The following is a 23,297-nucleotide window of genomic DNA, read 5'->3' on the forward strand; positions in this document are numbered from 1 at the left end:
CAAATTAATAGAGCACAGACTAATAAAATATAAACTTACTCGTATACACATTTTGATACACACTTACACATATATACACATGTACATACACACACGTACATACACTCATGCGCATACACATACACACATTCATAAAACATAGACAATTTATTTATAATGCAAAACTTCATGGTTGCCATCTGTATACGAGTATTTATTTTATTTTCGACATTCAGTAAGAATCTCCAATCCGTGGCATGCATCAACTTTACTAGCTCCCTACGACCAATGTCATGAAAGAGCTAAGTCAACACATTCCGCAACTTGACAACACTCCCGTCTTTCCACACTTCTGGCAAAAGGTTATGGACCTTTTTGCCCACGTAATAGTGTTATATCGATGCCAGAACAGTGTTGACCCCTTCACTTAGTATAAGATTCCTATTAGAGTATCTTGTATTATGGTTGTGGTTGACGCTTGGGTAAATGTCTCTATTTATGTGTGTAACCACTACCGTTCTCAATATATACTGTTGAATAATATTCAGTACTTTGAATTCTTTGAAGAGCAAGTCACTTGGATAGCGAAATGTTTTTATAAAAATTTCTCGGATAAAAGATTTCTGTGCAATTGCTACAGGTTCAAGGGCGGTTTTTGTGCAAGCTTGTGCAAGTTTTTGTGCAGCTTAGTGCAACCAATTAGACCGTAAGTCAACACAGAATTTGCAAGTTGTATGTAGTTGGGTAAAGTTAAGTTGGTTATAGGATTAGATATAAATATAGTGATTTAACATAAGAGAATAATAATAATAATGGTTCATTTAAATAACAATTCCCATAATCTACTAATTACATTTTGGTGTATTAAGCTGGATTGAGTTTAGTGCATATAACCTCTTTCAAGGAAGACATTTTTATATGCAGTGCAAATGACTGCCTACTCGCATTTATTATAAAAATATTAAATATCTAAACTATTATTAATCAATATGTTTGATTAGTTCTTCTGATTTCTCTCTACCCAAACCAGATAATATTTTTTTTACAAATTTATTTAATTGAATTCGACTAATGGTTTACAATGGCCGGATAATACATAGAATATTTTGGGTCCCAAAAACATCGTTAATCCAATTGTTTGGTTAAAATATTATTTTATACATTTTTATTAATTTTATCTTATTATTTGTGCATAATTGTTAATAAAAACATAAATACGTCTTAAAAACATATAATAATAATATCATTAATACCTTTTGAACTTTTTCACAGATGGTGAATGACAATTAAACCTTTAGTATAATTATTATGTAAAGCAGTAACATTATGATTTTCTTGTTATATAAATCCTTTAAAATATTTTATCGTGTAATTTGATTTTTAAATTTATTCTAAAATTATTTTTAACCTCTACTGAATGTGTTACATACTTTTTTGGTGTGATTTTCGTTTCTTAATCTTGAATAAAAAGAAATGTATGTTTTGAAAAAATAAATAAAACCAAAAACGTTCATTATATTAACAAATTACAACAGGGATGGTGAATACCTTAAATAAGGGAATATGGAAATCAAAGCATTTACAGGGCTTATGACCTGTCATTGGCTGGTTTAAGTGGCCACTTTACACACTGTGTAACATTCACCATTTTGCATATGTTTGAACATCCATATTTCTTCAATTCTTCCATCTGTTGATTTTAGTGAAGTTAAAGAGCTGAAACCTTTATTGTTGTGAAGAGATTCATCTGACTGAATTATTTCACATACTAGGCAACGCCTGAAAACAATTTTTCAATTTTGACTTATATTGATGTTTTTTGAAGATATTTCTTAATAAAATTCCATAGTTAATGATTTAGATAAAATTATCAATAAAATTTCTTAGTTTAGTTTCACTTTTATTTAATTTTGATCAAAGAGCGCTCTTAATAAAATACTTATGTGATCTTCTTATACCTAAACATAATAAAAAATATAATAAAATTTCTAAATAATGTAAACAATTTACCAGTCCTGAAGATGCCTTCTTACGCGAAAGCGCTCGTTTGTCAAAATTAAATAATAGTGAAACTAAACCAAGAAGTTTTATTAATAATTTTATCTAAATCATCAAATACGTTCATATAGTATGTTTAATAAAAGACAATTGTACCGTATTTGTTAATAAAAATGTCCCTTAATTAGTTTTTTTTTCTCCATAAGTTCGTACTTAATATGTTCGAAAAATGCTATCTTGTCTAAGTTTAAAAATCAATAAAAACATCATTATAATTTATTAAGGTACGTATCTAAATTTCCGACAATTCATTTAAATAAATAATATTTTTAAATTTACCTAGGTACATGCAAATTAAGTTAAGACTCCATAAATAGGTATAACTAAAGCTCTTTTTAGATAGGCCCTTTTAATCAGCTGGGTAAAAGTAAAACAATGTAAACATAATATTTTGCGTACAATTTATTATTAACGTATCCAAGAAACGTTGAATATCTTATTTCTGGTAGCACTAATCTTTTTCATAACTCATAACGTTTTTCTTTTCTAGTACTGCGTGTTTTTCATTATGTGTACTACCCGAACAAAGGCTAAAATGATTTAATGCATCGTTTGCCCTAAACACATCTATTGTTTTCTTTGTATATGCATACACGAAGTTGATTTTAATTAGGCACGTGAGATCCTTCATCTGGGTTACCCAATTAAGTCTTTTGTCTTTAAATGCACAAGATTTAAGGCAACGCAAATCTGGAGTATCGGGTCGATCAATTATTAGCGGAAGGTTTATCTACTGTTATTTCCTGGGAAACTTTACCTCGTCTATTATTTTATATACAAATAATATGCAAATACCTGCTGGCTGGAATTTTTACTTGAAGCGTCATCTATCACTTAGACTTTCCGGCACTTTGGCCATTGTTCGAAGCCTCTTTTTACTGAAGTGTCTTGAAAAATAATATCAGGAGGAGCGTTTGTTTTTATTCATGATTCATGATCTTTGACTCAGTGAGCTGGATTTAATTTATGATAGTGGAGCAAAATTGTTCTTAAAAAACTAGTAGGTATAATAAATGTATATTTCATTCCGTATAAAAATACAGAGTAAATTGGAAATTAATTTTATTTGTTTTATTTTTTATGCTTTCAATGCATACTTTTTACTTTGCTAAATTTCGAATCTTCCTCTACTTCCCCAACCTAATAGAAACCGTTTTCCTTCACAAATGGCATTTTTAATATTTAATGTTTTTTCTCACTACTAATAATAATGAATTATTGATCCATATGTATAATATAGGCATGACCTATATTAATGATACTTTAATATTTTATACCCCCCCTAATATTTTAAACTTGTTATGTAAAAAAATCACTTAAATAAACACATAAATATATTAACGAATTACAACAGGGATGGAGAACATTTTAGAGAAGCGAATAAATAAGTTAAGGCATTACATTTATGATCTGTAGCTGGTTAAGGTAGCCACTTTACACTCTGTGTAACATTCACCATTCTGCGCATGTTTCAACATCCTTATTTCTTCAATTCTTCCATATGTTGATTTTGGTGAAGTCAAAGAGCTGAAACCTTAATTGCTGTGAAGAGATTCAACTGATCGAATTATTTCACATACTAAGCAACGCCTGAAAACAACAGAAATCAAAAAATGGAAAAATGCGAAGTGGCCACTTAAAACAGCCAATGACTGGTCATAAGCCCTGTAAATACTTCCATTTCACTTCCATATTCCCTTCTCTTAAGTTCTCCATCCCTTTTGTAATTTGTTAATCTAAATGACTCCCTAGAAGGTGAAATCTAGTCTTCTGTCTACAAACATTTAGATAAACTCAAAATATTGACAAACATATGTGTTATGTATTTGTAGGAATTACTCAGAAACAAACGACCGCTGTCATTTGACCTGCTATCGTTTTAAAGACAGCGCAGAAATCGAAAATACGTTTCCTGGGTGTAAACAATAGATTGTCAAAACATCCAAATTACTGATGATAAATTTGTCAAAACGCACAGATATTAAACTGCTGACCGCCAGGGAAAAGGTATCTGACCTCAGGTCCTCACTAGGAAGTGAAGTAAACACTGGGCAATACATAAGTAGTAACATCCTTGATACGACGACTGTCCACCGCATCAGCGTTCACTATGGCCGTTAAGATATGGGCACCGCTGTCCTAGGAAACCCTAGCTTAACTCTCTGTTACTCTGTTGAAAACACAATAACGCATGACATCGGACAATCTCCAACTGCGGTAAGAGCTCCCATGCATCTTCACGCATACTTCTTACCTTCTTAGATATTTAAAAAAAACGAAACAAACATGATTTGTAGAAATTATCTGAATTGTATTTGTGTGTACACGCAAATGTGCAAAACTATAACTGTTCTCAAACTACTCACAGATGCAATGAGCGCTGTTTTGAAATATATACATTTACCGTATTTGGAATTAGAAATATGTTTTGTATTTAAATTAGAAGTCGGCCAGTAGAAATACATAATGAAAAACACGGACCTATTATTTTCTCAAGATAATGATTTTTTAATAAAAAAGAAATATTTGTGTTCTTATGATTTACCCAAATATTTACTTTTGAGGGCTATTTTCAACGAGTTGTAAATAACCCTAATTAGAAAATGGGAATCAAGTTGGGGTAGAGTGGGATTCAAACCACGGACCTTTGAGCCATGAGTCCGAGACGCTTGTCACGGGACCACAATCCGATACCACCGATAACATAAAATTTCATAATTTGGGCATTTAAAATGATAATTTGCTTAACGCAAATCGGTCAGTTTGTTTGTTTGATGGGAAATTTAATTAAAAATTGTCTATTTTTGAAAATTGATGTTTGGCTATTGATCGAAAAGGGAAATAAAACTAGTACTTGTCTACAAAAGCTTCTAAAGAGAAAAAAAAACTATTCTAAAAAAAAATAATTGTAAAGGGGTAAAATTATACAACGAATTACTTAATGGAAATTGAAAACCCATGATTATTAAAAGCATCGTTTTTAACTAATTATAATAAGAGATTAAAATGATAAAAAACGTGATTCGATTTTTTTTTTCAAACTTTGAAGTTTTTTAACTCAGTTTGGGTTTTTAACTCATGAAGTAAATGAATATAACGACAATTCGACAGGCGCCGTCGCGCAGTTGGTTAAACGGCCAACAGTGAAAGTGGCGTCGCGGGTTTGATGCAAGAAAAAGATCTAACAAAGGTTTTTTCTCAATTGGCCTGGGTGTTGTGGCTTATTATTTATAATTTCCTTCCATATACTTTCTTTCCTACCTGCTGACAAGCCTCTAAAATATAGGCTTAGCGGGTTATTCCTCTGTAAAATAAATATATTTCATATTATTTATTAATTAAAATGATTTAATTATGACTGACCTGTCTCCTTTACACATGCCGGTATGGTCAAGGGCCCACTCCACCCACAGCCCCCCCTGCCTGGAGCGCGCTCCCGCCCCGAACTGGGGGCTCTTGGGGTCGTACTCGACCTGCACACGATGGAGGCTCACCACCATGGAACTGTCTATGCAACTGGAAAACATAGACATGAAAACTATGAAAACAGAAAACGCGAACATTTAACTGTATGTACACCTGGAAGATAAAATCATGGAACATTGTATTATGCACCTTCAAAATACAAATATACTACTAGAACTGTTATAAAATAATAACACAGAGTGAGATGGTAGGAAAAGAATCTTATCACAGAATATTCACAGCAATTCAAACAGTTCATATAAACTTCTATATTACCAATATTTTGAGTTTGTCCAAATTTTTGTAGAAATAAACCCCCTTGGGAGTTATCAATATAAACCAGTCAATGAAATGTCATAACTTCTTTAGATACGTAGACTTGTATATTTCGTTCTAAAAAAAATATTTTTTATTTTTTTTTAAAAAAAGAAATATTTGCGTTCTTATGATTTACCCAAATATTTAATTTTGAGGGCCATTTTCAACGAGTTGTAAATAACTCACTATTAGAAAATGGAATCAAGTTGGGGTAGAGTGGGATTCGAACCACGGACCTTTGGTCTGTGAGTCCGAGACACTAGCCACGGGACCACAAATGTTCTTCATCTCTGTTGTAATTTGTTAATAAGTTCATTGTTAATTCGTATTTTCCAAAAACATATAGGGTGGGTCCCATAGTACACAACTCGGTTATATGGTCACCATAAGTGCATATAAATAATATCAAAAGAGTTCAACATATTTTTTTACGTTTCGTTGATCTTAAATTAGGCATTCCCGTTAAACATATTATTATAATATTTAAATGTAAAAATATTAGGAAATAGAAGATATATAAATTATTTGTTATTTTTGGTCTTTTTTTAATGTATCTACAACAAACTACAGTGAATACTCGTCAATAAGGAGAATTTATGCGTTTGCAAATGAATACACAAATGATATAGATATATTTAATATAACACTTTTAAATTTTAAAATGCAGTGTATCCATTTTTTATCTTTACTTTAAAACACCTAAATAATAATATGTTGATTTAAATTGTGTACTTTTTATTAACTTATATCCGTATATTCATACATAAACCATTTAAGGGGATAAATAAATAACAAAAAAATTAACCAACAATGTCATACATATGAAACTAGGGAAAAATATAAGATTACCAAAACAACGAGGAAAAAAAAGTCTCAAAATTGTTTTTGTAAGGGGTTGAAGCTGTACAATGAGTTATCTGAAGAAATAGAAAGCATTGAAAAATTTAAAATTATTTAGTAAAAATACGTTTTTGAGAAACTTTTATAAAAAATTGTAATGTTATTCAAAGTTTATATTAGTTCTTAAGATGTTATGAACTAACTTAATAAAGCACAAATAAATAAAGTATTCTAAACCATTATTTTTCTCACTCCTTTTAATTTAAGATTCTTTTAATATAACTGATGGGAAAAAATGCACTTCTGTACTCTCCACTACCACTGCAGTATATGTATGAACAGTATGTATATCTTTATTCAATAAAATATACATATTATTACAATATTAATACATTATAAAGAAAACAAAGTATTAAGATATATTTTGTCCCGATAAACTATTCAATAATAGTTTGTCATCGGATAATAGTTTGTCATCGGTATATATTTTACAAGTATGTAAAGCTGGTTTTATATTTTTTATTTTTCTTAATTCAATTTGATTTTTTGCAACATTTTTGTAAAATTCGTTTATTTATTTTTATTTAAATATGTAAAACATGTAAAAGCCTACAAGGCGTATAAATAAAATAAAATGTAGAAGTCTACGCACTTACAGGGGTAATGACCTGTCATTGGCTGGTTTACATTGATAACTCCTGAGGGGGTTAAATCTATGTTTACAAAATTTTTGACATACTCAAAATATAGAACGTAAATAAATTGTTTGAATTGCGGTGAATATTCTGCGATAAGATTATTTTCCGTGCCAACTATCCCACACTCTCCCCTTATCATTTTCCTCTATTGTAGTTAAATCATTTTTCCTTTTAAAAGGCTTTTACAGTACATCTGTAAAAAACAAATATGGAACTGTCCATGCGGCTACAAAAGGCACATAGAACTGTTAATGCAACTGGAGACAAAGCACGGAACTTTCTATGCGACTGAAAAAAATATATATATGGTAATAAAGTCCTTTCCAGAATATAATTTTATCGACAAATTCTGGATTGTTCCTTAGATGACATGATATCAACATTAGATATTTTTCAACAGATAAAAAACTGTTGAAGCTTTCCAACAATAGATGTCGCTAATTTTCTCAAAACTTTCGTTATCTATATTGGGCAAACACGCACACGGATGTAATAATATTCAACCATATATCTATAGAAAACCAAAAAATGCCACATTTAAATCTGTATGCGAGAAGTAAACTACAGTAACTCCAAATGTGATGAAATTGAATTATTACTGGTCAAAATCCAATTTTTTGACCTCTATTACATGGTTAATGTATTTTGTATTTGAATATATATTTTTTAAATAATATTAGCTCCTCCATGAACTCCTAATTGATTTTGTAACAAAGACCATTTATTTATTTTTTATTTTAACTCCACACCAAATAACGTGTTAAGGACAGAAAAGAAAAACCCAAAGTACTCTCAAATATTATTTTTAAGTCTATTGATGTAATATCATTATATTTTATGTAAAAAAATAATATTAATCCCGTCATTAAAAATTAAAGACGTTTGAATTATAAAAAATCACTAATTTATCTCTCCTGAAATGTTTGGGTTTTGGAGATACTGTAGATTACCTCTCGCATACAGAAATATGGAAGTCGACTACCTTTAGATAGAATGGTGATTATTATACAGCATGTCACTTGTCTTAGCCGGTAATAGATCACAAGTTCTGAAAATGCCTAATCTTTTATATTCTTAACAGCTTTATCTCTGTTAAAAAATATCAAATATTTTCGTTAAATTGTTATCATACAATTTCAAAGTGGATATTATTAACTGTAAAAGGTCTAGTTCGCGTCAAATCCTGTTACTGATATATAAATCACGGTGATATATAATAATAGGTCTGACTCTCGCACTGATAGAATCGCAATGAGCCTTTGATAAGTATCGATAATTCAATGTCAAAGAAATAATGATTTATCGACCTCACTTTATATATTTTTATTATCTACACTCTAGGCAACTTTCACGACTTAACGCTCAATTTCCTACCCCTTTCAATCGTCGTGTTTTTTTTTACTCTACTTGAATAGGTATATAATACTTTTTTTTAATTTTAAATTAATAAGGGTCCATGAAATACTGTCGAGTAAAAAAAATTTTTGCTATTTATAAGTAGCATAAAAAATATTTTTAAATTTAAAACTTTGAATTTCCGCGAAAACAGTCCATTGCATTGGCCACGCCCCTAATACGTCACGATTCGGGTAAATTTTTAACTTTGTTTGTGACCGTTAAAATTTAAATAGAACATCGTCATAAATCTTGACGTCATAATTATCAAGGCCAAATATATCGCGTTTTTGCAGGGACATTTTTTATTTAATTTTTTAAATAAAAATAAATATTTGCGTTCTTATGATTTACTCAAATATTTAATTTTTAACGAGTTGTAAATAACTCACTATTAGAAAATGGAATCAAGTTTGGTAGAATGGGATTCAAACCACGGACCATTGGTCCGTGAGTCCGAGACACTAGCCACAGGATCACATTTCTTTTATAAAGTTATGTATGAAAACATTTCTCCACAATTTCCAATTTTTCTAAATCCATTTAATATATTTTTATCGGTATTTCCATATTGTATTTTTATAAAAGCTTTACATCATAATAAGTAACACAAAACAAAGACATTAAAAAATAAATTAATATTAACAAATAAATGTAAGTAATATAAAAGCTATTGTAAAACAAAATATTATTATGAACAGATCTAATGTAAAGTTTCAAATTATAATTAAAGTATTATTATAAAATAAATAAAACAACTTTGTTTTTAACCACTAATTTTTATTTTTCACCGACCGGTTACAAAGCAAACAATCTTTTTTTTAAGGTTTACGTAACTAATGAATTGATTCCTTTTTATTTTATTTCTATCATGTTCACTAAATACTACACGTGGGCCCAATAAATCAAGTGGTTTTTTCTTACACGAGTGGTAATTAGTGGTTAAAAACAAAGTTGTTTTATTTATTTTATTATAATGAATACCCACAAAGTTAGTGCTTCAAATATAAACTTTATATAAAGTTTTATCAAATTAAGATACAATTAACAATAATGAAAATGTATTTTTTAATATTCGGAATTAATATACAAGAAAACTTTCATCCGATGTTATTATTTTAGTAAACTATTTTTTTTGTGTTTTTTTTTAAACATGGCATTGCGTACCAGGTTCGCATACCCTGTGCAAAATGGGAGTCAGGTAGTTTCGACAATTAATTGTATCATTGTATAAAATGAACACACCCTCTGAATACGAGCATTTGCTCCATTAGAGAGGTAGGAACGTTCCGTTAATTTTAAATCCACAAGGCGAAAGTGAGTTTGTTTATTTGTTTGTATTTCCTTCACGTCTCAACGGAGTGAACGATTGACAAATGTTTTTGCAGAGGGATAGCCAAAGAGGTGAGATATAAAATAGGATACTTATTATTTACCACGAATTTTGAAAAATGTCAACCCTGAGCAACATTCATTGAAAATAAGTGGGCGGTAAGGTGGGATTTCCAAAATAACCAATTTGAATTCAATTGTTAAAATTTGAAAAATTGAAGTGATTTATATGTTGTACTAAGTAGGTACTTAGTACAGATGTTTAAATATAGAATACGTACTTTGTCACTTTTTTGACAATTGTTTTTTGTCACATTATACAAGATTGGTCGACAAAACACGTCTACTTATTATAAAGTCATGCTACTTATTAACAATAAAACATGGATTAATTTAATTTGCTTTTCGTTTTAGTTTTATAGTAGAGCATAGAATTATAATATACCAGAAGACGCGTAGAATCGTGTTTGCATACATCGCACTGTGTCCAAAAGTCTGACATCCCGTCTGCGCGCATGCGCGAAGTGGCCGCGTAATGTTACCAGATCGCGAAATATAATAATAATAATAACGCGCGAATATGATAATTTTGTCTAATGTTACGTTATGTTTTACTCCATAAAATATTTTACTGATTAGACTATAAAAAAATATTACTTATTTAAACGGGTAATTTTATTATTTGTTTATTTATTTAAAACTTTAAGTACAAAGAATAAGTACTTTGGCGAACTTATTACTAAAAGCAATATCTTCCAGCCAACTAAAAAACGGATTGGTCAAAAAGAAGAGATTGGTCAAAATTTTTTATTAAAAAAACAATTATATATACCAAAAGATAGGTACATATATAAAATATCAATTTTGTATTTTTAAATTTTATTTATATCCAAATGAAATAAGTATCTATATGTACACAATTCTTTTTAAATGAATACAGTAAACTAACCTGAAGATTGTTTGTTGGTCTTGTTTAGTTTTGGCATTATCGTCTTGTTCCATGAGAAGCTGAAGAGCTCTGCTCTGTTCTAGGAGTGTCAGAAGCTCCAACTCTTCCCGCCCGAGCTGATACTCTAACTCTGCTTGCTGGATCCTGACGTCAATGTTGCTGGGGAAAAAAAATAAGTAGAGTTTTGTGGTAAAATTTACCTGGTTTAACTTGTTGTTTTATCGGGAAACACAAAGAATTAAATTATCAAGCGACGAAATGTAATTTAAGACAAGTCTGTAGGCTTATTCTGTCACAATTTCATTTCATAAGTTTGTTCACTCGTCATATATCTATCTCAATCTAACACAATCAAAATCTAATCTAAACTGATTAATTTACAAAACGAATAAGTTACAGAATAAGGCCACAGTGTGTTCAGAATAAGAGCCTGTTTTAAAAAATAAAATTATTGCGTTTTTATGATTTACCCAAATATTTCAATATTCGTGGCAATTTTCAACGAGTTGTAAATAACTCAATTTTCGAAATGAAAATGAAGTTGTAGTAGAGTAGGGTGCGGCTTTGTATTTGGTTCAACTGCAGCGTATCTTGATCATTTTTGTTATATGAACATAAAACGATCAGTCTTAAGCTTCAGGTACCAGTCCAGGAACTATAAAACATTACAGTATAAAAACACATTTCATTGTGGATAGTGAAATTGCATTTTGAAGAAAAATTCATTAGTACCGTACTAGGCATTCATATAAAGTTTGAGTTTTTATCGAGTAGAGGTCGATTCAAATTTTACTCGAAAATAGCCATATTAACCTTGAAATCGCATCTCAAATGACGTGTCCAAATTTCAGGCCGCTACGACTCGCCGTTTCGGAGATGTGACGGACAAACAAACAAACTCAACACAGGACTTTGGTTCAATAGAGTTGGGATTTATGTCTCAATAAATGTGACATAAGTATATTGTGAACAAAACGAATAAAAAAATAAACACACACATGTATTTCCAGTTTTATAAAATAAATATAGGCGAATTATAAAAAAAATAATTGGACAGAGATAAAGTAAGGGCGAGCTTACCTTCGTTTGATAAATTTTCTAGAAAGTTCGATAACTCATGAAGTTTCTTCCGAATTGAATTAAATTACCCAAAACATAATAGTTTGTAACTTTAATTGCGCGTTGTAGAAAATGCTGTTTTCACGGAGCCATAAATACAGATTTGGTATGGGAACATAACCTTAGTTCGTTTGTTTATGGCATCTTCATTAGGTATTGTTGTAGTCTTTGAAAATATTTATAGAGGTTTTGTTACATGGCGAATTAATTTTAATTGAGAAAGCAGTTACTTTGATAGGCAAATTTTACTCAAATTAATGGAGAGAAAATAATTATTATGAATTTAAAAGAGCAATTATCCTCAGTGTAATTAAGTAGGTGCTCGCCGCGGTATGTGTGTTCCGTTTTGTTTTCCTTATCTTTTAAATTATCTTGATCATCAAAATTGTGCAGCTTGATTTGAGTTTTTCCAGACATATTTGTAGTATTGTTGATAAATCCACCTGGTTCACGAAGAAATATGGAAAATGACAAAAAATAAATTCAGGCGATGCCTAGTACGTAGGTGAAATAATTCAATTAGATAAATCTCACCCGCATAAATAAAGGTTTCAGCTTTTTAACTTCACAAACATCATCAGATGAAGAATGAAAGGAATATAAATGTTCAAATATGGGCAGAATGGTGAATATTACACAGTGTGTAAAATTGTTGACTTGACATGGGAATGCCCAAAACTATTAGCACTCATTAACTTCAAGGTGCCTGGACGAAGGACTCAAGTACCTCACTTTATTTGCAACAATTCGCATACTCAAACAGTATACTCATATAATGCTATTCCGAATCGACTCCATGTACTCGGCAAAAACTATATGATGTTGCTGATATTTTTAACATAAATTATAGTTTATATAAATCAACTTTATTTAATCATTTCAATAGATTTTAGTGCTTTCTATGCTTGCTTTTACATAAGTACTATTGTGTATTATATTGTTGGTCACTTATTGGACGGACCTGTAAAAAAATATAATGGACTCAGTATTAATGTAGATATTTATAACTGCACTTTGTATTTGTACAGAAATTTTCTTACTGGAGTTGATTATTTGGGATAGTTGCTGAATGTACACCTTGAGTGGTTTATGTTATGTATACAGGGTGTTCTTTAAACCCTGCCACATCCGAAACTACGATGATTAGTATGGGCAAGAAGACATATTAGCATATTAAAAAAAAATATTTAAGACAAAGTAATTCTTAAAAAATAAAATATTCAAAAAAACAAATGGATGCTTACTTCTGCAGAAGAGAAATGAGGGGAGCGCGGCGCAGTATCAGACTCCCCCCTTCCCCCTTCTCGTTTCACCCCTGCAGAAGTAAGCAACCATTTGTTTTTTTTTTTATATTTAAAAAAAAAAAAATATTCATTCTAAAAGAATATTTTAATGTGCCAATATGTCTTCTTGCTCATACTGATCATCGTGGTTTCCGATGTGACAGGGTTTAAAGAACACCCTGTATATATCACATGTATATATGTGTTTGAGTATGTTTTATATGTAGACGCATGTAGATGTGCGTATGCATGTGTGTATATGTATCAGTGGCGAGCGGTGAGTTTTTAAATTGGTAAGCTATGAAAATTCTGATAAAATGTCCATAGCGGTAGTATGGCATATAAAAAACAAGTCTATTTTATATTTAATAAATAATTCCTAACAAATGGCTCCAGCGGCTAATAGTTTCAGTAAAAATATTTTCTAATGTAGCACAAACATTTGATTTAAAAAATACAATTTAAAAAAACATAATTGCAAAAAAAAAATGGAAACCCCTGTAAACTCGAACCCCCCGGCCCGCCTTCATCTTAGAAATCAACGACTTAACTGCGCAGCTATTTCGCGTTTTCGGCTAAGCGTCGAAAAAGTAATTAATAAACTGGATAATTCATTAGCGCACCAGTGCATCTTTGGCTAAGTCAGACTATTATAACTTGTCTTGAAATAAAACACTATTTCTTAATAAATGATAAAAATTTAATAATTTTAAAGTATTCCTTACCTTACCGAGTACGATAGTTCACCAAACAAAACATAAATTACGTTTTAAGAATCATTGTTTCATCGACTTTTATATCACATTAGTATTCACAAAACCACATAAGTTATACATGTTATAATTCTTCATATATATTTATTCTTAACACTATACACTAGTAACGTTTTTATCATAACTCTAACTAAAGTTTAAAAGTTTAAATGGATACTGAAGAATAACCTACAATATTCAACTGTCATCGTATGCACAAAAACGAATTACAATCAAAAAACAATTAGCGAATCTTTGTTTTCTTAAAACCCACTAAAGGATTTATACTATAGTATGGATTAAAATGACAATTGGTTTCGATTTAAATATCAATATATTAATAATTTTAAAGCAAATTTACTTTCAAACCACCGAAACATAAGTATGATCAATTACTTACTTATTATTGTAACTTTCGTGTTAAGACGTACGAAATATATTCGTTATCTCTTTCTCACACATAACGAGTGCGTATATTGTCACCTCCCTTAGACTGTCGTAAGTCAAATTGTTGTATTTTAAAGAATACTAGCCCTTATGAAAAAGTATTTAAAGACTAAATTGCATTAATGAAAGCTGCAAGATTTTACTGTAATCGCAAGTGTAATTTTTCGAACGATATTCTAAAGTTGTAGGTTAAAGACGTATTTGAATTAGTGATTTTAAAGTGAGCAGAGTAATCTCGTGTAATCCAGTAGTGATAATTTTGGCCAATAGAGGCGCAACTGGTCGCTGTATGGAATAAAGGAATATATAAATTGACTTACCCAAGAAAAGTAATATATTTTTGTGGTGATGTGTTTTTTCCTAATAATACTACAGTATTATAAAACATTACTTACGATGTCAAAAAAATATGGTAAGCTGCATGTAATCGATTATAAGGAGCATTCGCCCCTGATATGTATGCATTCATATATGTGTGCATGGGTGGCTCGGAGTGTGTATTCGGTATTTTCATTTGTTAGCAATAATAACCTCTATGGAAAACGCAAATCCTAATGAGAAAATAATAATTAAACAATTATTATTTTCTCACTTAAGCTTTTTATGTTTTTATTTTGTGTCACATTTAATGTTTACATCTTTTACATAATTAATGAAAACTTAATTAGTATTTTTCTGTTTGAAAATCTTTGTTTTAAATATTAATTATGTATGACTGTATGTTTTCTGAATAAAATAAAATAAATATTTGCGTGCATGCTTCATTTTATAATTATTATTATTACCGCTATATTTTTTTAAATTTCAAATAATTTTATTACTCTTTTTATTTAATATATTTATATTTTGTACCTCTTTAAAGACAAAAAATCCTTTTCTTAAAATGTTATATGCACACATTGCTTATATTTTTTACTATTTTATTTTTTATAATCTATATCTAAGCGTGTTCTTTATATTAAACTGCTGTATAACAGTATTTATGGAAGGTAATACTTTTTTTCTTCACATTATGTTGAAGTGTTTATATCATATTAAACATGTATTTTTGTACAGTAAAAGCCACCGCGTACCGTGTATATTAATAAATAGTCGTATTTACCAATACGCAAAGATGGACTGATTAAAAGTCAGAATAACCAGCGTGTATGCATGATAAGACGCAAGACAGTAAAGTAAGCAAACCATAGAGTAGTATTGTATCCAACGTATTCACCCCTATGTCTCCTACGGAGAAACGGCGTGATGTTTTGTTTGTTTGACATTTCATTATGTAGGGTATTTACTTACTCGGTGATGTCTAGCTTCTCGAGGGCCCCCTTTAGGGCTTTGATGGCGGCTCTCTTGGCCTCCATGTCCACTCGGAGTCTCGCAGCGCGCGCCTCCACCCCCCGGCGCTCCGTCTCCGATAGGGGCGGCTGTAAGTCTTGCGGAGGGCGGGTCGCACTAAGCTGCTCCTTTAAACTGTGGATGAAAATAAATTATAAATAATGTTTTCAAATTAAGAGCTACGCAAAATAAAAGTACAATAATACAAATAACCAAATAATTATTTGGGGTGCAGCAATTATCTAGGAGAAATCTAGGCATTCACTGGGCTTATGACTTGGTATTAGCTTGTTAAAATGATCACTTTACACACTGTGTAATATTGCCTAATGTTTGTGATTTGCACATCTATAGAAGTTGTTAGTATAGGTACACTGCAGTCCCGTTTGAACGAATTTGATGAGACCGATGAGGCTTCGATTAAACGAAAATTCAGTTAAACCGGAAAATATGTACATAGCGAAAATATGTGGCATAGAATAAATAAAATGCGTTATTTCTTAAAACACATAAAGAGATTCCCGCATGATGGAATATAAAACTAAACTGAGGAAGTAAAAAATGTGATATTTTATTTTGCTTCATATGAGAAGGACTTTTCTCGGCAGCTCAATCTCTAAGGCGTTTAATGAGAGACAGCTCAGCAGGAGATGTTTCCTCTAGTTGTTCAAGGTACACCATGAGGTCTTCAAAGATCCTAGTTGCGTCTGAATGATTTGGCCCTTTTTTTTTCTTCTTTTTTGCGACGCCTACTGTATGAAAGCCAGCCTGTCTACAAACATTTGGACATACTCAAAACATTGTTGATTAAACTAACCGGTATAAGAAGTATAAAAATTGACTTTAGGCGTTGCCTAGAAGGTGAAATGGTCTTGCCGGATAAATCTCACCCGTACGATAAAGGTTTTATCGCTTTTACTTCACAAAAGCCAACAGATAGAAAAGTTGAGAAAATGTGGTTGTTAAATCATAGGCAGAATGGTGAATGTTACACAGTGTGTAAAGTGGCCACTTAAACCAGCCAATAACAGGTCATAAGCCCTGTAAATGCCTAGACTTTCATATTGCCTTCTTAAAATTGTTTTTTCCTCTCTTTTGCAACAAATTTAGGAATTATTGTGTTTTTGCTGTGGGTTTAGTGCTTTTTTGGGCGTTGATGTCTCCGTTAACGTAATAAAATGCCTATAATACTTATCTCGAGTAATAATAATATATTTAAGTAATCAGTAAAAATTATTACCCTCTTCATCATGGTTTAGTGAGTTAATTGAATTATTTATTACAATTTTCTAAATGATTTATTTTCAGTAGGCAAGTTTTAATTACTTTACTCATCTCTGTCATATTAAGACCGTCAGTTATAACTTATGTACAAATCACATTCTAATTGAATTAATTTGACTTAATATAGCCAAGTCGGTTGTTGCGATTGCGTTTATATTGTCGGCCTCGTGGTGTAATGGTCAGCGCGTTTGCCTACCATGAAAGATGTCTCGGGTTCGATTCCCGACATGGTTGAAATAAAATATTTATTTAAAGGGGTTTTTTCACACCAGAATATTTCTTAGTCCCTGGACTGGTACCTGAAGCGTTAGTCTAATCATATTACTTTCATGTAAGAAAAATCATCAAGATACGCTGCGATTTGAGTACCAATGCGTTGCCCAGTGCACCATTAGGCGCAGAAACGGAAAGATGATAATGGTGATAAGTTGGTTGTTGCGTAATTAATGTTGACTGTTGTTATTGATTAGTATAATGAACTAAACATAGGCAATTTCAGTTTCATAATGATAATTGCCTTTAAATCACTGAAAAAAAATAGCATAATATAATATTTAAGCATCATAATTGTTAAAAATATAAAATGAAAGGAGCAAATAAATAATATTGTTAATAGAATGAGAAATCTAATATTTATATTACTTCGATTAAAGAATATATTAACTATCGAAAAATTAAAATCAATTTACTTTGCATTAGCCCAATCCATATTACAGTACGGAATACTCGGATGGGGTGGTGCTTTTAAAACAAATATTTTACCGGACGAAAAAATACAAAAATAAATTACAAAAGTTATTTTTGAAAAAACCGTCTACTTTCCCCACTGTTTAATTATTTTTAAAAAAATAAGGTTTTACATATTTTTTTTTTTGTATAAAAATATTTTTTTGCTTCAAATACACAAAAACAAAATAAATGGTAGTGTTTCTAGGTCACAAAACGTAACTACGTGACCTAGAACAGGTGGTAACATCTTAATTCCCAAATTAAAAACAACTTAAGCACAACACCATTATGCTTACAGAGAAATATTTTTCTTTAATGCAATGAACAAAGAAAATAAAAAGTGCAGTCCGGTAAACAACATATTTAAGAAAGAAGTGAAAAGTTACATTTACAATTCATTTTTGTTTAGCACTGATTAAAACACCGTTTATTATTTTTTTGTGATTTATTGCTATCCTGAAAATATTAATAATCAAGAATAAAATAAACAAACTATTGTAAGACGTCACTCCCCATTATGTACACCAGTTTTTTCTTTTTCTATTACGTAATGGGAAACGTTAATGTTAATGTATGTATTGAATTAATATAAAAATTGTATTTAGTTGTAATATTGTATACTTATGTTTGATATTAATATTTATAACTAGGAGTATGAACATTAAAGTAATATCCATGGGTGCGAAATAGGTAGGTACTAAAAAAATACTTAATGGATTAACTATGTCGTGTCGCTCTTTCTTGGCTCCTACCTAAAGTTAAAAGTCAAGATAAAAGGTACAGATGGCGCTAATGGGCCTATATCTTTATGGCAGCAGTTTATTTAAGACTCAGATTCCTTGTACAGTGCGCAGTTACTATAAAACCCCATTGAAATTTGTTAGTTTATTTCACGGTTTTTGCTAGATACAGAAAAGAATTTTCCGTGTTTAGGCAAGATCTTTTTTGTAATGTTCATTATTTATTGTAACTTGATACTTTTGGATATACAAATTTAAGACGTTTTTTTCTCTTTTTTAGCCCCAAGAGTGATCAATGTTCAGAATGAACATATTAAGTTCTCTAAAACGAAAGCCATTTTTAGGAGAAGTGAACAGGTTTGGATTAGTCTAAGGGAGGGGACCATTGCAAGAGACTGCTGCAAGAAATCGCCTAGATTTATATACTATTGAGCGTGTTGTCCAGATTATTGAAATTTATATTTATGTAACAATTTTTATTTTTAGTATTCTTTAATAATACGCATACTTTCAGTTTCCACTATGTTGTATCCCTACTCAACACAGAGCTCTTGGCCTTAAAGTGTCAATTTTTTTTTGAAATATATATATTTGTAGGAATAAATAAAAAATAAAAAAATATAAATTTCAAACAAATTCTGATTCAATAAAATATATTTCGTGAGTTATTGATTGTATATTTTAGGTTTGTAGGGTCAGGTAGGGTAAAAATATCATTATTTTTTGTAAATTCAAATTAAAATATCTCTGTGCCTTGAATTTCACTTTTTTTTATTTATATTCACAACAGAATTAAATAATATTATTTATTATCATTTATTATAAAGCTACTTTTTGTACCAAAAACATCGTGTCTAAAAACCTGCACGACTGTTTCTCTTGCCACATTACCCGGGGTAAGAGTATCATAGTAGGTTATCTTCTAATATAGTCGAAATATGGACAAGCGTCAATTTTTTATTTTAAATTTATTTTTTATATTTGTAAAAATTGTTTATAATCTCTGTACATATAAGAGCTTATGGGGGTTAATAAATAAAATAAAAAGAGTAAGCGCCAAAGAAATGTGTACCTTCAATCATTACAACGGGCAAAAAAGGGGTTTTTGTGTTTTCAGGGCAAGAATGTCAAACAAAAACACTGTAAAAAATGATTTCTCTTTTCCGAAAAATTGGAACTCAATAGTATTTTCGTTTTGATTCTGAAACAACAACGCATCTCTCTGTCTGGCCGACTAAGCAAATTGGCCTTTAATTCTATATTTTTTTAATGACATATTAGCTTTTGTTCCTCTTATATCATAGGTAGTTAGTTACTTTTGCCCCACCTGACCTTATATGGTTAAATTTTGTAAATGGTTCCTTAAACCAAAAAAAAAACTATGTTGATTGAACTGTATTTGTATTTTGCATGCAAATAACTGAATTTAATAAATACTTTGTTACTTAGTACTATGATAACTGCAACACATCTGCAAATTGGAAGACGGTTGCTGAGGACAGACGCAGTTGGAGGCGATTATTGCAGGAGGCCTGAGCTGGATTTGGGTTTTTTTAAATATATTTTTTATATGGGAGTTGCTTTATTATTTACCTTGCTTATAATACACAAGGTTTAAATATAAAAAGGTGGATTTTTCTGCAATGAAATTTCTTTAAATTTATCTAAACTGTTAGGATCAGGAGGGATACACTTATGTGGACCAATCGGGAACTTCTCAGCATTTGCTCATGTGGAGAGGAAACCACTTAAAACTCTTCAGGAGAAGCCGGCCTGTTGGCAGTAGTCAACAGGCCTTCCGTTCCACTAGAGGAGTGTTCGGCATTTTCTTCCCTACTTTGGTTTATTTTACCAATTGCTTGGAATTGCCGGATTTGGGCTGTAGCGCCATCGGAGAGATAAATAAAGAAATAAGTCTGGTAGGTCAACGAGGGACTCTAAAATTTCATCAAATTTTCAATTAAGATGAATTATTTGAATAGGAATCAGACATAATTTATTAATTCTCCTGCACGATAATAACAAGAGGTTTATATAACTTACGTTTTAAACCTGTTTTGTCAGTTTTGATTAAAAAGGTCAATTATTTCATTTTAATATAATCCTTTCATGCACCTGACCCTAAAGCTAGGGTTTCCTAGGACAGCGGTGACCGTATCTTAACGGCCGTAGTGAACGGCGATGCGGTGGACAGCCGTCGTAACGGTGACTAGAGAGTGGTTTCTTAGGAAAACGGTGTTGTTAAATGTTATCAACACCGTTTTCCTGGGAAACCACTCTCTAGTCACCGTAACGACGGCTGTCCATTGCATCACCGTTCACTACGGCCGCTAAGATACGGTCACCGCTGTCCTAGGAAACCCTAGCTTAACTAAAGTATTGCATTTTTAATCAACAATGTTTTGAGTATGACCAAATTTTTGTGGACAGGCTGGAATTCATTCCCCAGGGAGTTATTAAAATCACAATTTATTGCAACAGAAAGGAAAAACATTTTTGGGAAGAGAATAAAGAAGTCTACGCATTTACAGGGCTTATGATCAATCATTAGCTGATTTAAAATTATTTTAGCTCTTCTACTTCACAAAACTCAACAGATTAAAGAGTTGAAGAAATGTGAATGTTTAAACATAGGTAGAATGGTGAATTTTACACAGCGTATAAAGTGGCCATTGCCTAGATTTCTATATTCACGTGTTCCCCTTCCGTTGCATTAAATCAAGAAGTTGATTTTTTTTTCACTCATCATAATAACTCGGGAGCACTGTACCACCGTTTTAAGGCTGAAGGTTTTTGCCTGTTATATTAAAAGGACATAGTGTTTATCTTTAATGGATGGCTTCGTGACCAAGTGGTAAGTGTGCGTGCCAACACAGCAAACTGCCAACTGGTTCAATCTTGAAATTGCACAATTTAGTAAAATAAATGTGAAAATTCTAAAAATTACAATCTTAAAAGTTTTTAAGAGAATGAAATTTGATGTGGTGATTAATATAATTAAAAGAAACCAGTTCTATAGATGCAAGAGGTGCTGCGATTAAGTCCTTTAATTAACGCCCTTGCGGTGATACTTTACAAAAACGAAATTACTTTGCAAATGTCTACCATGGGCGTATGGTGAGGGTTTCGATTAGGGAAGCAGTCACTTTGTACTAGGTACATACATAGGTTAAATTTATGCCTACTGCCAACACAGAAATTCAAGTTAAGTGCTTTAAAATAAACTGAAAGCAATAGCATGTCATAATTTAAACAGATTTATTTATGATGTTTTTGTGATAACACCATCGTGTCAACCAATTTAAGTGCTAAATTCGTTATAAAACCGTCATAAAAAAAACGTGGATTGGTTTGTTGGAATTGCTTCCACAGAGATACTAAAGATTTATATTTGCGCATGCGCGGACTTGTGAATTCAGTATTGGACGACCGCCGAACCTGAGATCTCTTGCATGGTAGGCAAGCTCGCTGACCATTAGACATCGAGCCGGAGCATATTAAAGGAAGGTAATACAAAAAGATAAAAAAGCGCAGATACCTACGTAAATACTTGAAGTTGATATTTCTTTAAGAATTTAAAGTTATCTTGGCCAAACTAAAATTTAATTACTAATGTTTGAAAATGCTATTTTTTTCAATTCATCTATCTGTTGAGTGGGGGAGATTCATTCGTCTGAACCAATTCCCCTACTAGGCAACGCCTAAAAAAAAAATTCCAATTTGTGTACTTCCTCTTAAATCAGTTGAGAATATCTAACATGTTTTTTAGTATGTCCAGATGTTTGCAGACAGGATTTCCTTCTCATTTTTTTCTTTCTCTGTTGTAACAAATTTAGATGTACATAACTCCCTAGGGAGGAAATCCACCCTGTCTCAAACATTTGGACATACTCAAACATTGTTAAGATATAATTAGTTAGTAATATACATATATCTCGATAAAGAAGCTTGTGTAGCGTTGAAAGCGGTTGGTAGAAAAAAATCTTGTTTAAAAACAAACTGTTTTCTTTTATTTGTTTTATTATAATGAATAACCACAAAGTTTGGGCTTCAAATATAAATTTTACACATTTAAAAAAAATTGTTTTATTTTAATTTTTTATACTTTCGGGTATTACAGTTGCTGTTTCTAAAACAAGGTTTTCAATAGAGAAATATCAGATACTACGAATCATCATCATCATCATTCCCTTTCTGCACCTAATGGTGCATAGGGCACTGCATTAGTACACCAATCGCAGTCTATCTTGATCATTTAAACTACGAATACCGTTAAAAATATATGAAATAACTAATTGTATTTTCAAAATCATTGTGAAGGATTTTTTTTATACATAACTTAAGAAAATAAATTATAAAAAATATGTCACTAAAAAAACGCGACATGTTTGGCATTGATAATTGTAACGTCAAGATTATTGACAATGTTCTTTAAAAATTTAAACGGCTCGGAGCGATGTTGAAAATTAACATGAATCGTGACGTATCAAGGGCGTGGTTAATGGAATGAATGTTTTAGCGGATATTCATAAAAACTAATCTAAAAATATTTTTCATGCCACTAATAAGAAGCAAAAATT

General features: G+C 31.0%; 1 protein-coding gene across 1 annotated transcript in view; it reads right to left on the reverse strand.

Moving 5' to 3' along the window:
* sprt (PDZ domain-containing protein sprite) overlaps window positions 1–23,297 on the reverse strand; it is a 156,484-nt gene that overhangs the window by 16,800 nt on the left and 116,387 nt on the right. The window contains exons 6-8 of the mRNA XM_088234664.1: window positions 15,926–16,099; window positions 11,035–11,193; window positions 5,401–5,553 (exon numbers count right to left, since the gene is read on the reverse strand). Of these exons, the coding sequence (XP_088090790.1) occupies window positions 5,401–5,553; window positions 11,035–11,193; window positions 15,926–16,099 (486 nt within the window). The remainder of the gene's footprint in view (window positions 1–5,400; window positions 5,554–11,034; window positions 11,194–15,925; window positions 16,100–23,297) is intronic.

This window comes from Micrasema longulum, unplaced genomic scaffold (assembly GCF_059751315.1).
Source record: "Micrasema longulum isolate JH-2025_06_02 unplaced genomic scaffold, ASM5975131v1 h1tg001265l, whole genome shotgun sequence".
Taxonomy (NCBI): Eukaryota; Metazoa; Arthropoda; class Insecta; order Trichoptera; family Brachycentridae; genus Micrasema; species Micrasema longulum.